General features: G+C 34.4%; 1 protein-coding gene across 6 annotated transcripts; it reads left to right on the top strand.

Annotated features, from left to right (window-relative positions):
* Window positions 1-249: 249 nt before the first annotated feature.
* Window positions 250-12,401, top strand: LOC118031940 (folylpolyglutamate synthase). 6 transcript variants are annotated; one of them, XM_035036452.2, is made up of 18 exons: window positions 259-632; window positions 1,175-1,339; window positions 1,756-1,941; window positions 2,114-2,310; window positions 2,690-2,755; window positions 3,151-3,260; window positions 3,613-3,673; window positions 4,691-4,774; window positions 6,580-6,636; window positions 6,828-6,888; window positions 7,135-7,181; window positions 7,340-7,417; window positions 8,496-8,654; window positions 9,095-9,445; window positions 9,625-9,703; window positions 10,551-10,706; window positions 11,377-11,573; window positions 12,063-12,401. In XM_035036452.2, exons 3-18 carry the CDS (start codon window positions 1,761-1,763, stop codon window positions 12,120-12,122), a joined length of 1,944 nt encoding a protein of 647 aa, XP_034892343.1. In that variant the 5' UTR covers window positions 259-632; window positions 1,175-1,339; window positions 1,756-1,760; the 3' UTR covers window positions 12,123-12,401. The 6 variants fall into 6 exon arrangements, with proteins under 6 accessions (XP_034892349.1, XP_034892343.1, XP_034892344.1 ...); XM_035036453.2 differs by having other exon boundaries at window positions 1,175-1,279; XM_035036454.2 differs by having other exon boundaries at window positions 1,226-1,339.
* The last annotated feature ends 3,300 nt before the right edge of the window (window positions 12,402-15,701 follow it).

Here is a 15,701-nt window from a genome sequence, read left to right on the forward strand (position 1 = left end):
ACATTATCTCTTGGTGGTGGGGAGCAGCAGGACCACTGGAAGAGATAGGGTTGAAGACTTGGTGTACATTTCTACCGCCAATACGAGAAAGTGATTGCAGAGAGAAATTGGTATCAAGAAAAGCTATGCACTTGTTTGTTAGGGAGGCATGAAGCAAATATTAATTGCTTCCAAAAACGGCTACTTCTACCAAATATCAAGAATTGTGTAGGGATGCCATCCATCTTCACTTATAAAAACCTTTATATTTTAAAGAGAATTCGATGGCTTATAAGGGAAAAAAGAAATTGCGTGAATTTCATATAACCACTCAACAATCTTGTTAAATGGAATTGATAGAAGGATATGATTGAAAAATCCTTTCATATATTGAAAATCTAATCGAAATAAAGAATAGATTGGGGGATCTAATATAGATTTTACCTATAGATTGGGGACTTCTCTTAGGTTTTCCCTTTATCTTAGTTTTCCCTCTTTTTATGTACTTGTAACATATGATTCGTATAAAAAGCCTTTCCTTCACTGAATGTGATATCTGTGGTCAACCGCCACAAATCTCGGAGACAGGTCTGAGAAACAAGTGGGGCAAACCTAACTCCCAAAAAATGGCTTCCTTTCCTAGTACTTCCTAGGTGAATCTGTCTCTCTTTGTCTGTCTTTACTTACAATCATGTTCTTTGTTAGCAAGTATGTAAAAATTGTCATCCACCCGCATACATGTAAATAGAAAGGAACATGATTTACCTTTTGTTTTTGTTTTGTGGGTTTGTTTGGAACTTGGAAGTGTTATTTTCTTGAGCTGGGATTGAACGTATCTGTGTTTCTTCCTAAATATTATTGAAGTGAAAGAAAGATACTTTCTTTTTGTTGGGTTCATTTGTTCTTTTATGAAATTATTCTTGTATGGTCAATTTGCTGCTGAGAGAAAGTGGAAAAATAAGAGAAATTAAATTCTGGGTATGTTGTGTTTTGGAATCTGCTGTCATAGAACGACATAAAGAGATGATCTTTACCAAGTTTTTGCTGTTCTGCATTGTTTTTTTTCCCCTTACATGGGAACAAGAAGACAGGGAGTTGGACGCTCCGTCATTAGGCCCCTGTTTTATCAAGCAGAGTTTTTTTTTTTTTTTGCATGATCTGATATTGAGGTTTGTGATTTTTTATATTGAAACAGAGAAGTTGAATTTTAAAGCCATGGGTTTTGTGCGTAATATTTTCTTCGCAGTAGCTGATATGAAGATAGACCGTTGGGAGACCTGGACTTGGGACATGTGAACTGGTTGGTGATTGAAAGAGTTCTGCCACCAAGCTGCATCTAGCTACCCTCAGGGATATCCTTGTAAAAAGTTTAGGATTAAGACCTTTTCTGTGAAATTTGTTATTGCATGAATCTATTAGTAATTGAAGCAAAGGTAGATCGTTTTTCGCAGCATGCAAGGTAGAACATGGATGATGAAATTCAGGGTGTTTGGAAGATGCATTTAATTTTTTTCCTTTTATTTTCTCTTTTTTTTACAAAGGATTTCCTGTATATTGTTCTTCAGTATTAATAAGATCCTTGTTCAGGAAATTCATGGTGACAAACTGACAATGGAGGCAAATAGTTGTTTTAGGAAATGGTTATATGTTATCAATTATTAATATAAGAAGAAAAACTTGCTGTCTTGTTTTGGAAAAATGGCATACCTGTGACTTTTTATTTGAATGAAAATTTAGTTCATCATGTTGAATTTGTCTTGTTATTTTTGTTTGCAGGGTTGATGTTTCCTGCACTTATTCATACGATTACTCATCTGAAAGGTGGGATATTTGGAGTTCCACTCTTCCATAAGAGAGAAAGCCAGTTCTCTATCAGAACACCATGGGGCTTATCCTTCCCACCAGCTTATGTTGACACATACAGCCTGAGTAGACGCAGGAAAATCTATTCCCAAGAAAAAGGTAAGATCGTAATTGCAGCTTCTTAATATGTATTGATACCAAAACGATAGGCATTTTAACTGAACAAATTTTGATATGAAATAAGAATGTACAAGGTATTAATGATCTTGATTCAGGGTGTGTTAGGTTGATTATTAGTTTTTAAAATTTCTTTTTTGGTATAACATTTCAGGTTTTAGGTATCAAAGCATGGAAAAACCAGAAAGTGATGTGGCTATCATAGATTACTTGCAAGATGTGCCTCTTTCAGATTCATATGAAGCAGCCTTGGAAGCTCTTTCTTCTCTTATTAGACAGCAAAAACGCGGAGATCAAAAAACTATTGGTGGTAAATATGGAAAATTGGACAGGATGCAGATGTATCTTAAGGTAACAATATTATAATTCCTGCAATGTTTTGGAGATGCTCAAGTATTTATGTAGCCAAGGGCCTGCGAACTAGCTCTATGTCTCTTCTGTGTACAAGTTAATTCAAAAGTATTATGACTGCCCTGTTTCATTTTCTGCTGGATCAATAATGATGTATAATTCATCTTCTTTAATGATGTTATCTTTGACATGAAACTGATCGATACATTGTGTCCTTTACTGTCAACTTATTTCCTGTTAGTAGGAACAGAGCTGGTTCTTAGAGGTTTTACTATGCCTCATCAGATTGAAACATTAGTTCCTATTGGTTTTTTTCTTTTCCAAAATGAAATTTCCTGAAATTGAATGGTTAGATGGTTGAATGGATTTTTCTCTGCAGATACTAGACTTGGAAGAGCGTGTGGCTGGGCTCAAAATTATCCATGTTGCTGGAACTAAAGGGAAGGTAATACCCATTTTAATTTTTTTGCTTAACAAATCAACCAGGTTCAGACCACAATCCACTCCTTGAAATTTGACTTAACCTTACATCAAGCATTGTGATAAAATGTTAATGGCTTCTACTGTATTGAAAACAATTATGTTTTCTGAAAGGTGAGAGCTACTTTAGAATAGCTCACTAATTTGAGTTGTGTATAATTGTGAGGGTTAAAAGTAGGCTAGGTTGTATGACTTTAGTTTGAGGATGTCCTGTATATATATATATATATATATATATATATATATATGCCTTCTTTGATTTAATATTACATTCGAGAATCATATTAAAACTCGTGATAATATTTTATCACACTCTTCTTTAACTCAGTTTCATGTTCCTTTGATGGATCCACACTCCAGGGTTCAACATGCACATTCTGTGAGGCTATTTTAAGGGAATCTGGTTTCCGAACAGGCTTGTTTACTTCCCCTCACCTAATTGATGTTAGAGAAAGATTCCGGATAAATGGGTTAGTAGTTGATTGAGCTCATCTTAGCTTATCTATTATGTTGTGCATTCCTTGAGCAGACACGCACTCTCTTCCCCTTCCCACAGTCCTTCACCTCCATTGAAACAAATCTGTCCATGGTTATAAGTTTTACAACCACAATAGAAGCAGTTCTACATGAAACAGATCCCCTAATAGTAGAGTGCCAGAAAATCTAATGCTGTTATAAAAAAAGAAGATTTTTACATTTTTTACACATATAGCTATTTTAATATATCTTAATGCATTTTTAATTTCGAAGTCTTTTTTTTGGTTGATTTGAATGCTTCTACGAGTATCTTGTTTCATGTCTGACTTTTAATTAATTTTGCAGAGTGGACATATCTGAAGTTAAATTTTTATTGTATTTTTGGAATTGCTGGAATCAGTTGAAGGTACTAATCCTTTGCTTTCACTGATTCCCAAGAGCTATAAGCAGATTGTACAAGCTAGTTTTCTTTTGAGGTGCAATTTTTTGGATTATGAAGAGATCATTTTGCCTCTGAGTTATAGACCTTGAAACCACTTTGTTCTTTAATATCACTTCTTATGGACCTTTTCTGTGTCTGCATTCTTGCCTTAAGGTGAACTTTGGTCTTTAAACCACTTTTGTGTAACATTATTTTGTAATCAGTTTCCCATACGAGTTCAGACTTGTTCATGTGTTTAACAAATGAAGTCAATATATGTGATTCTGAATAAATCTTCAAACAGTACCCACCTTTCTATTTTAGTAATATCTTATTCTTATTGGTAACATTTACTTGTATGTAAAGATTATTGGCAATTTATTATCCCTCCTCTATGGTAGTTATTTGTTGAGTATGAAGTGAAATTGTTTTACCTTGACCTTTTTGGATAAAGTTTAACACCAAACCAAACTTTCAATCTTCATGAAATTTTCCGCCGAGCATGTGATTTTTCAAGCTTATTTCTCTGAGTTAACTAGTAAGCTAGAACAAGTGTTTCCTATGTTTAGCTCAAGCAGTTGCCAAGCTTTTTGGTTCATTTTACAGCCTCCCTGACCTTCAAATTCAGGCATTTGAAGCATTTACTGTTTTAACTTTACCTTGCAGTGAAGGAGGAATAGCAGGATTTTAGCACTCAGTAGATGTGTTGCTTGTGCCTGATTAACTCTTTGATGTTCTAAATGAAAGTGTCAGTAGAAACAGTCAAACATGTAATATCAGAAGGGAAGATGAGAGATGTTTTAACAGGACTACTTGAAACTGAATTTTGGCCTTGATTGTCAGGAGTCAGGTCCAAATTGGTGTGTTCAGTGATACTTCTTCATTTTTGTCACTTTTTGTCAGCACTTTAAATACTAACTATGCAATCGGATGCCTTGAACTGCTCCAAAACTTACAATCTATACATGGCAGTTACTTGATTCTTTAAATTTGACTTTTCAGGAACATGAAACTGAGGACCTCCCAATGCCCCCGCTATTTCAGTTCTTAACTGTGTTGGCATTCAAAATATTTGTCTGTGAACAGGTGAGCTACATTAGCTGAATTTCTGTTGGAGCTTATTTAGATGATCGGCTTGGCATTTGCAATGAGTGGTTTATCTCTAGCTTTTTTATTTGCATATGTTTGTTTGCTCGCCCAAATGAACCAAGGCGATATGCTAAAAATTAAAAGAATATATATTATATTATATAAATCTAAAATATATATCTTCCCAATTAAGATGAGATCATTAGAAAATCGAAAGAAAATATAAAATACCATAACATAGTCATGTAACGTTATATTTTTCATCCTTAAAACAACATAGGATAATTTAAAGTAGTAAGTAGCTTAATAGATTAAAAAGCAAAATTAAATATCAATATCATTAATTTTCAAAGACATCTCCATCCATGCTTTCCACTCCTTCACTTGAATCCTCTATATCCTCCATTTCAAGATTATAATCGAAATCCTTCTCTCTCAAACTATATTCCACTTGTTTAGAAAAAATTAAAGTATTAGATGTACTGATGTGTTGTTCTTCAACTCCCATTGTTGAAAAAAGAAAGTGTAGTTAGTGTTTCTCTTCTAAGTGTCCTTCATTTCCTGTTTGTTTCCCACTTTAATGATTTTTTTTTTTTTTTTTACCTAATCGTTGTTTTTTACAAAAATACTCCTAAGTTGTTTCTTGTGGTAAATAATAAAAAAAAGACAAATAGGTCAAAACATAAATCATTTATTTTTTTTAAAAAAGAAAAATTCAACAGAAAAGGAAGAACTTCAAGCAAGCGCTAGCCTCAGCCCCTTGCACTCACTCACAAGGCGCTTGCCTCACTGAAATCCACTGCTTGAGGCTAATAAATGTGTTGGGTCCTAGCTTCACCCGGAGCTCCTCAGCACCTCTTAACAACACTGCTCCACAGTGATTTGTATCCTTGCATTCATGGAAAATCCCAAAAATACCTTTTACCTTAGCTCATGATATTGTATTTGGACACCTATCTGGCTCCCGATACTTAATTTCATTTGCAAAGATTTCAGCCATAGTCATTTTTCCTTTGAAATTTAATGGTGGGGCAGACAGAACATTATCCAATTACCCTGAATCAATACATTATTTACAGAGCAGAAGGGCTTGCCATGTCCAATGGATATCTGTTCTTGTTTCATTGATTTACCATTTATCTTAGAACCTCTAGAGCCTCAAGCAATCCCTGGGTGCCCTTTAAATGGTGTCCCCCCCCCCCCCCTTTGTTTATATATATAGTAGGGCTACCTTGTTGCTGATTTAGCTATCTATCTGTATTTTTATCATCTTGTTCAAGTGTTTCATCATCTTCTCCCTCACACAACCATTTGTGGTGTGTGTGAATGGACATTTTTTGTGTTCTGTTTAGCTGCAAATTATGCATGTGAAATACATGTCTCTTTCATGGTCTCTGCTAGTCAGTGGCGTTGCTGCACTTGTACTGTAAAAAATCTCATTTTGCTGATCGTAAATCTATTGAAAGAATCCATTTTGACTGTTAAATCTGCTGTATCTTTATTGAGTTATTGTACATTTTCCAACACTGATCATACCTAAGTTATAGTTGTTCCTGTTGCTGTAAACATTCTCCAGTCATTGCCATTATGTTTGTAGATGTATGTCCTTGATACATTGCTAGTCTTGAATTTTATGTGAAAGCTTTTGAGCTACATGACTGCATCTATACGTTGATGTAGTCTTTGTGTAACTGTCTGTCTTTTGTATCAAATTGTTTTTGTTTATATCCAAGCCCCATGTAAACAGTTAATCTTTATTGCTTCTGAGTTAATGATTCTGTTTTTCTTTTCCTTTTTTGCAGGTAGATGTTTCTATCATTGAAGTTGGTCTCGGTGGAAGAAATGATTCAACAAATGTGGTATTTATCTTTCCCTAGAATTATTATTATTATTATGGAGTACTTCAAAAATTTAGAACTCTGATGGAAAAGGAAAATGCTGTTCATTAGTTTAGCAGTTTATTGGAGGATTCTAAGATAACAGAAGTAATGAAGTTAATGATAATACAAAATTTTCTTGGTGATGAAATTTCTTTGATAAATTCTTGTAGATTGAAAAGCCTGTTGTCTGTGGAATTACTTCTCTGGGAATGGATCATACAGAAACATTGGGTATACCATTTTCTGAACCTATCATTCTCAGCAAGTTTTCTTGCATTTATTTTTAGTCTGCAGATACAAATTTTTGTTAGCTTGCATAATTGTTGTTTTTGTTTGCTGGAATCTGACTTCGCTAACATGGAAGAAACTTTCTGCATTTTTTTTTTGTTTTGCCAAGAGTTCTATGCATTCTAAGTTTAATGCTTGGTACAGAAAGAAACATTGAATTCTTAAACCTCATACTGTGCTATTGTGCAGGCAACACCATTGGACAGATTGCTTCACACAAGGCTGGAATTTTCAAGGTATAAAACTTATACGTAAGCAGTTAAAACTAGCACAATTTTCATTCTCTCTGCCATTCAATTATTTATAGCAATATTTCCGTTTTGATTATTCTAATTGGCAGTATTAATTTTCAAGTATTTTCTGAATTGGATTCATGTCTTCCCTGCTCCTGAAGCATCAAATTCCTGCCTTTACGGTGCTGCAAGTTTCTGAAGCAATGGATGTTCTTCAGGAGAATGCTCGAGAACTGATGGTAACCATTGTTCTCAGTTTGTTACTATCAAATTCTCTTTTTTCTTCCTGCTTTTTGTAAAGTATCTGTTGGTGAAATTAGTTTTTTTCACATAAATATGATGTAGCCTTCATTCTGTTTTGGCTACATCTCTTGGATTTTCGTGCAAAAGCATCCCTGTATGATCCATGTCTTATCCAATATAACTATTGTTGAGTACTTTTGATAAATGCATGTTCCATCCAAGACTATTACTCTCAAATTTTCTTACATCTGCATAAATCTTGAATGGATAGAGAGGATAGGTTAAAATTGGAATAAGAAATCAAATTTTACTGTATTTCAGGAAAAGATTTTATTTAGTGAACTGATGCAGGGCAGGTTCAGGGAAAGTTCTAGATGATTGTTTTTAGCTATGGAATTTAGTGAGTTTCAGGTATAAAAATTGAACACGGATCTGAAGGTAAATAAGAGAAAAACAACGTGAAAACTTGCAACCTCACATTAGTAGATTCAAAACATGCATCTGAACGTAAAATAATAGAAAAACAAGGTGAAAACTGGCAGTCTCACATTAGTAGATTCAAGGAATTACTCCCTGAATGAAAAACTTATCATCTTACCTGGGATTCTTAGGAATCTCACTAAGGTTGATTTCATCACACAGTCACACTTGCTGGAGTTTCTCTCAAGTATTGCCATTGTGCTTATTGAAAGATTACATATATAAAGAGATCCTGGTACTCCTGATAAGGACTTAGCTTGCTGAATAAGGATATATTACTTCTATTTTATACTTTGAATACTACTAAAATAGAAATCTAGACCTGTAAAATTTGTGCAAATCTGAAAATTACAGAGATACCCCTGACAAATCTCAGAATTTCAGAGTTGACCATGAGTTGTAAAATCAAATAAAATCACATATGCTTATTTATGATTTCCTATCCTTGTATCTGTGATCTTCATTCTTCCACGATCATGTTTGAAGATTAATTATTGAAGCTTCAAAAGCTTGTATCCTTGCTTGAGCACATGCCTAGAGAGATTCATGAATTTCCAGTGGCGTTGGTGATCTATATTTTCTTTCTGATTGCAGGTCCCCCTGAAAGTAGTGGAACCCCTTGATTCAAAAGCATTGAATGGACTAAAGCTTAGTTTGTCTGGTGATCATCAGTTCTCTAATGCTGGTCTTGCTGTTTCCCTTTGTAGAAGTTGGCTTCAAAGAACAGGAAATTGCGAGAAGCTATTCCAAAAAGTTAGTTTTACCAACCCTTCTTCACACCGTTATGTATTACATAAAATCATATATCAATCTAGTGTCAGACTTTTAAACTCATGGATACTGTTCTTTTTTATGGACTGAATCATGTTAAGTTTTGATAATAACAATACACAAATAGATGCATGTGAGTGACTGTGTGTGCGCATGCGTGCATCCTTGTGAGTGTCTGTAATCTATATGTATGTGTACGTATTCTAAGCCAAATGGTCATTCATGTATCTTTTAGTCTCATATCTATCTTCTTTTTGGAAGATTTGAACGGGATACTCTTTCTGTGTTTCTCCTTTTGAATCTATTGATCTGTTAGTTGCCAGTATCTAAGGATATGATAAATGCTAGCCGTCCTCTAAATTCAGCATTTGGTTGTTTCACCAGTAGTTAGTTGACTGACCAGTTTTGTGGACTGTTGACAGGATAACGGGGAAGCTAATTTGCCGGAGGCATTTCTTAGAGGTCTTTCTACAGCACATATTTCTGGGAGGGCTCAAATTGTTCATGATTCTTCTTCTTCAAGCTCCCATGTATCATCAGAAGTAGCTGAAACTTCAGGCGATCTCATTTTTTACTTGGATGGAGCTCACAGTCCAGAGAGTATAGAGGCATGCGCCAAATGGTTTTCTGTTGCTGTTAAAGGAAACAACCAATCACCATCATTGGTTTTGTCTTCTTCACACAACATTGAAAATATAAACGTAGTGCGGAAAAATGGTCATGTGCAGCATGAGAAATGCAACATCCAAGAATTCAATAAAATATCAAAGAAGGTAATATTTATGATAACCAGCTGGATTAGTTTGGGAGCTTGTTGTACTGAGCTGTTTTCTGGCTGCTTATTTAATTCCACCATTGTTCATTTATTTTGCTTACTGATAAGTTGTTTAGACTGTTCATTCTGGTTTCATTTATTAGCTCCTCACTTATCAATACTCTTACCTTCATGTAGATTCTTTTATTTAATTGCATGGAGGTCAGAGATCCTCAGATTTTGCTTCCAGGGCTTGTGAGTACATGTGCGTCTTCAGGTATTGCTGCATGCTGCTGTAATCTTTTTATCTTTTCAATCAAGAGCTAGTTATATTGGACTTTTGCCTAAACTTGTCAATCTCTCTCCACACACGCGTGTGTTTACTTGCATGTGTGTGACTTTGCTAAAAGAATGAGTAAGGCTTTTTCCATTTTTATCGTAGTATAACACAATCCTGGCTTATGACAACCATTAGGAACAGGTGTACTGTTTTATGAGGTTGCTCTGTTGGTATTGTTTTATGTATTGTCTCCCTAAACTCGCCCATCTCAAATTATGCTGGACTTTCTTTTTATGCTACTTAAATTGATTCCTGTTTTTTATTTGCTTGCTGTCTGTGGCTGCATTGTTTTGTTGTGGTGGTTAAGCCATAACACCTATTACATGGCAAGTCATGAAAATCAATGCTCTCTCATATACTTATTTCTAGCAAAAAGAATCATCTCTTGTTTTTTTTTTTTTTAAATAGAATTAATTGAAAAATGCACAAGAGATTGGGTGGGTTTCCCCAGAAGTACCAAAAGTCTGGTAATTTACATGGTTTGTGCTTGAGAATGACAATTAAAAAAAAATTCAGCTGATTTATGATGCCAATTTCAGTTATATATCAATTCTCTAAACAAACAATTGAGATTCAACATGCTTCTTTAGTGATAAGAAAAGGCCCTTCTTTCAATTGTTGTCCAAACACATCTAATGGAATCAGGTTTCTTTTCTGAGGAATTATGCCTACAAACAAAATGCTCCATCTTTATTTTTCATCTTACTTCTGAACATTAATTATCTGCATATTTGTAAACACTCAAGAGCACTGATGTATTCAAGATGATTTGTGTCTTTGTCAGGTACTTTCTTCTCAAAGGCCATTTTTGTTCCAAGTATCTCAACATATAACAAGGTTACTTCTGGTACTTCAGTCATTCCTTCAGATATCTCTAGCAAGGACTTGTCGTGGCAATTCAGCCTGCAGAGACTCTGGGAGAGGATTGTCCACGGGATAGGTACTTTTATTTGGCTTTCTGAATGCTTATATATTTATTTATTTATTTATTATTATTATTATTATTATTGTTTTGCATATTTGACTTCCTCTTCAATTAATAAATGCCAGAAAATGATGACTGAAAAGAGTTTGGTTTTCCATAAAATAGCAAACAAGCCACGCTATGCAAAGAGTGCAGCTTAAACTGGCTACTGTATTGTCTCCATTTCTTTCCCCTCTGTATTATAGGAATATAGAAGGAAAATCAAGAAAGAAAAAAGATATGTGAGTAGTGAACTGAGGGAGCTACATTCATAGCAGCAGCATGAACTCTCACAGTACAGTGGCCCTGGATTTGATGTATCATTATTCTTTTTAACCGTAATATAAATTTACCCACCTTTTCTGTTTAACCAATCAAGCATCACTGCAGGTGAAACCAGGGCCATAGTCTCCATCGCTAATAAGTCCAATCGAAAGCCTATGTGCTTCCTCTTACTCTTCCAGACTATGCCTACATGACTCCGTGTCCCTGAATATAGTTTTGCATGTTCTTTCTGCTTAGGCCATTCAAATCATAACACGCTAATGATTGTTGTTTGTCAACTGAACCACTTTTGGTGTCATTGCATTTTGTAATAGGCAGAACCTTAAGTTTTTTTTTCTTTTTCTTTTTTATTTGCCTGCAGATACAGATTTACTTGAAAAGAGTACCAAGATGGATGGTGCGGAGACCTCACCACATCGTGAGTTTCTTTACGAGGATGCCTCTAATTGCAGTCCTTCAAATGGTTATTTGGCTTGCAGTGCTGTAATTCCTTCATTGCCATTGACAATAAAATGGTTAAGGGATTGTGTTAGAGAGAATCCTTCCCTACGCCTTCAGGTAAGAATTCTTTCTTAGATGGTTGCATTTCGTTGTACCTAAAATGTGCACAGTGAAAATACTGTTACCACTTGGATATTGGAATTGAGTTACAATTTTTGCTCTTTAAGGATAGGGACTAAGGCCAGATACAAATGACAGGTTCCCAAAGTTTCCTTTCAAAATTCCTTCCCTTTCACCAATTTGAAAAAAAAAAAAGATTTTGTGAACTATTGTTTGGATCACCAGAACATGCTCTAGAACCGAGTGAATTTCTTCTACCCTTTTCTTTAGTGTTTTTTTTTTTTTAATAAAAAAATTCAGGAAACAAGTGGGATGCAGATGTCTTCACTTGTGTCATGAATGGCTTTTTTAAAAAATCAGTTATGCCTGCCTTGTCTCATGCAACCCATCTCTGAAAGAGATAAATATTGTTGTAAGTGCGTTGATTGTCAATATTGACAGTAGTGCTAACCAGGATGCCATATGCTTGTATTCGTGCAATAACAGGTTCTTGTCACTGGATCATTGCATCTGGTTGGAGATGTACTCAAGCTGATAAGGAGATGACGTAAATTAGAAGAGGCGCCAGTTGGGATTGTCCTAAATGTTATTAACCACTCTTCAACGTTGATTTTCGTCCACCTTTTTAAAGGCAGCCAAGGTATATCATACAATCCAATAATGCTTCTTCATTCAAGTGGGTGGCATAATTATATATATTTTTTTGCAAGTAACACTTTGTATCATTATTATCATTTACAAAAACTCATGTATTGGAATATGCAAAAGGATTCCATATGTCTGGTTTTGTCTTCTGAATCAATAAATTTATGTTTGGAGATTTAAGAGCAGCTTCGATATCGTACTTTATTGTAATTACTCTTTCATGCTATGCCCTGGGGATCAGAAGAACAACTTCTGTTTTATTTATTATTATTATTTTTTTTGCCGGCCCAAAGTGAGGCTCAATTTTTAGGTTACACAATGGGGTAACCTTCTCCTGTTCCTATATCTCCATCCGTTTTTAACCTTAGACCTTCATGTAAAAACCTCAAATCTTAACCGCCGAGGCATCTTTGAAAGTAAATGTTGATGCTAAGTGAACGGTTTGCTTGTGAAATCTCCATCCATTTTTTGACCGTGGACTTTCCAGTAAACTTTCAGTAGGAACCTCAAATCTTTACAAAGGCGCTGGAGACGTCTTTGAAAGTTAATGCTGATCTTGTGTGAGTGGTTTGTTTGTGAGGTGATATTAGTTGCAATGGAAGCCTTAACTTTTCAATAAGAGTTGGCACTTCTTTATGGCTTCTGCAAGAAAGTTTATATGCTGGCATTGTGCCATAACAAGAGTTTTAAAATTGTGGTCGTGTAATGTTGTTAAGCTTGCTTGGACAAAGGGAGGAACTGTTTAAACTAGATTTCGAACAGAAAAGAAATGAAGGTTTCGAAACCTAGGATGCAGGTTTATTCAACACCTTTTGTGCTTTTAGTTTCTGTAAATGTTTCACCAATTATCACAAATAGGCAAGGACTGATCAAATCAGTTGACGACTCCCTGTTACGGTGTTGGTGTGGTGCCCTTGATAGAAATTGGAAAATCATTGAGGATGGTCCCCATATGATAGTGATAATCAGAGGATGAAGCTGAAAGCTTCATGAAAATCTCACACTTTTGAGCCCTCTGCTTCTCATCATCCATGTGACCTGCAAACTAATTTTAGAAGTTGCTAAGCTTTATAAAGCAGAATCATCCAACAGTCCCGCGCCATGTTAGAAAGAAGAGAAGCTTTCATCTGTGATCCACTGGCCCGTTTACATCCCCTTTGCTTTTCTTGCTTGGAAAGTGGTTGCTTTCTTTAGGTGCTGTGTTTAGCCAATGATTCGAAGTATGACTTGGAAACATCCACTGTTAAGATAATCAGAGCAGCATTATGATTGTATTAGGCACTCGCATTATCTAAAACATGTGGAAATCCTTTTATAGAACTCGATGTAAGGTTCCATGTCTCCATGATGCAATTGGTTCAGCTAATGGTTTTCAGATAAAGACGACGATGCACATGTCACGCCCCTCTATTGAGGGGTTGCCATTGCTGATCCACTACGGATGTCGGGCTCCACTGGTTCGTGGTAGTGGTTTTGAGTCAGTGTTTACCCTTCCGAGTGTTCGCTAATTTAAGGAGGTATACTGAGAAGAAATCTGGTTAAGAGGTGCTCATCTCTCCTGAATTATTATTATTATTATTATTATTCGGTGGAGGCATAGATAATTCTTGAACAAAAAGTGAAGTGTAATTACTTCGAAACGAATTTGAGTTTTTCTATTAAATCTTCTTAGGTTTATATCCATCTTTTCCTAACAAACTTGTGCTTATCAACTTAATTTCAAACTCAAAATTAAAAAAAAAAAAAGATGAAAATAGTTAAAACAAAAAGGACATGTTTTTTTTAAAATGATAAAAATCATAAACATATTTATTTTATGTTTGTTTTTGTGTTTCCTAATAAATATGTTTTTTTGTTGGATATTTATATTTTGTACTGGCCATAAATTAAATGTAACCTTAAATAACTATTTGTATTTTAGTGTGTGTTTGGTATAGTAATGCAAGATACTTTACAAAAATGTTTTTTAATTAAAAAAAACATTAAAATTATGTTTTTTTTTTTATATTTCTTTTAAAATTCAATATCAGCATGTTAAAATCATTCAAAAATATTTTAAAAAAATCAATTTAAAGTTTTTTCAGGTAAAAAATTTTAAAAAACAGTTTATAATAATAAAAAAAACAAATATTTAGTTACCTATCCATGAGGGGATCCTTCAACCAAAAATTTCCTCATGAAAACATCATTTAAGATGTAAATGATGTTGTCAAGATTCGAGTAGAAAAAATTTAGTATCCATGTATGAATATTCATCTAATAATACCTTCACTATTAAAAAAGATAAATGTTAAAAAACACATCAAACTGCTTGTGTAAAAAAGCAAAGGAAAAAAAAAGACATTCATGGCATACAAGTATAATTAAGATCGAATGTTGAGTTTTTTCATTTAGAGTTACTTTTAGAGTTATTAAAAGTTGAATTTGTAGTACTAATTGAGATATACATTGATTAGTACAAAACACTAATATTTATATATATAAAAATAATAATAAATGTTGCATTTATGTGATGATCCATAGCATTTATCAAAAAGCTGTTATCAAAACATAGCCCACCGGAGATGCTAGCTCTCTTGGTGTCATGTCACAATCATCACGACAATCTCCCTTTAAATAAGTGCCAAGAAACAAAACAAAAATGTTAATGCTACGAAGAACCCAAGTACAAAAATATATTATTTCTAGGTAAATTAAATATCACACCAGCTTGCTGACTCGTGCTACAATGGCAACGCAAGACTTTATTCCGCCGGCTCTTCGTGACGGTGAACGGTCTGAACCCGTCAAAGTTGTGGGATGGCCGGGACTGTGCTTTGGCATGCGACGAGTGGTGATGGGTTGGTTCGAGTTCTTGGTTCTTAACGGTTCATATTCTTTTCGTTGCTCGGCATAAACTGGATTGAATTCGAGCTAAATTTTATATAATTAAATAAAATTATTGTGATAAAAAAAATTATTTTTAAAAATATTTATTATATTTCCAAACAAGCTAATAAATATATTTGTTAACACCGTGCGATTAATTTCATAAACGACCATATTATAAGAAGGTATGTAATATTTTTGTGGAGGAGAAGTAAAAATGATTGAAAGTTGGTACGCTATCTTATTAAAAAAACTAAGGGTAAAATTAAGAAAAATGCATGCCACCTCCCCTCTTTCTGTGTGGTAATACGTTAATCGTGCTTTACCAGCAAATATTGGATGATTCATTGGCGAGGTTATTACGAAAATAAATATTTTTACTTTTTTTTTTTCTTATGTATTAACACGAGATCTAAGGGATATTGAGTGCTTATTCAAGATAGTCTTTCTTTATCTATCGATCCTATAATCCTGCCAATGCTTGATAAAGCTTGGAATCTTGTGTTTACAAAAGTTATGTTCAATCATTTTTATTTGTTTTCTTATGGCCACCGTAAAAAGAAAGTAAGAGGAATATTATCTCCAAATACAATTTCTAGTGGACCGATATCA

Source organism: Populus alba, chromosome 16 (assembly GCF_005239225.2).
Source record: "Populus alba chromosome 16, ASM523922v2, whole genome shotgun sequence".
NCBI classification, from domain to species: Eukaryota; Viridiplantae; Streptophyta; class Magnoliopsida; order Malpighiales; family Salicaceae; genus Populus; species Populus alba.

What these genes read in the sequence shown, in the direction of transcription:
- LOC118031940 (XM_035036452.2), top strand. Translation starts at nt 1,761, where the DNA reads ATGTTTCCTGCACTTATTCATACGATTACTCATCTGAAAGGTGGGATA. An exon ending in GAAAGATTCCGGATAAATGG is followed by an intron (nt 3,261 to 3,612) that starts GTTAGTAGTTGA and finishes TTAATTTTGCAG; the next exon opens with AGTGGACATATCTGAAGTTA. An exon ending in GCGAGAAGCTATTCCAAAAA is followed by an intron (nt 8,655 to 9,094) that starts GTTAGTTTTACC and finishes GACTGTTGACAG; the next exon opens with GATAACGGGGAAGCTAATTT.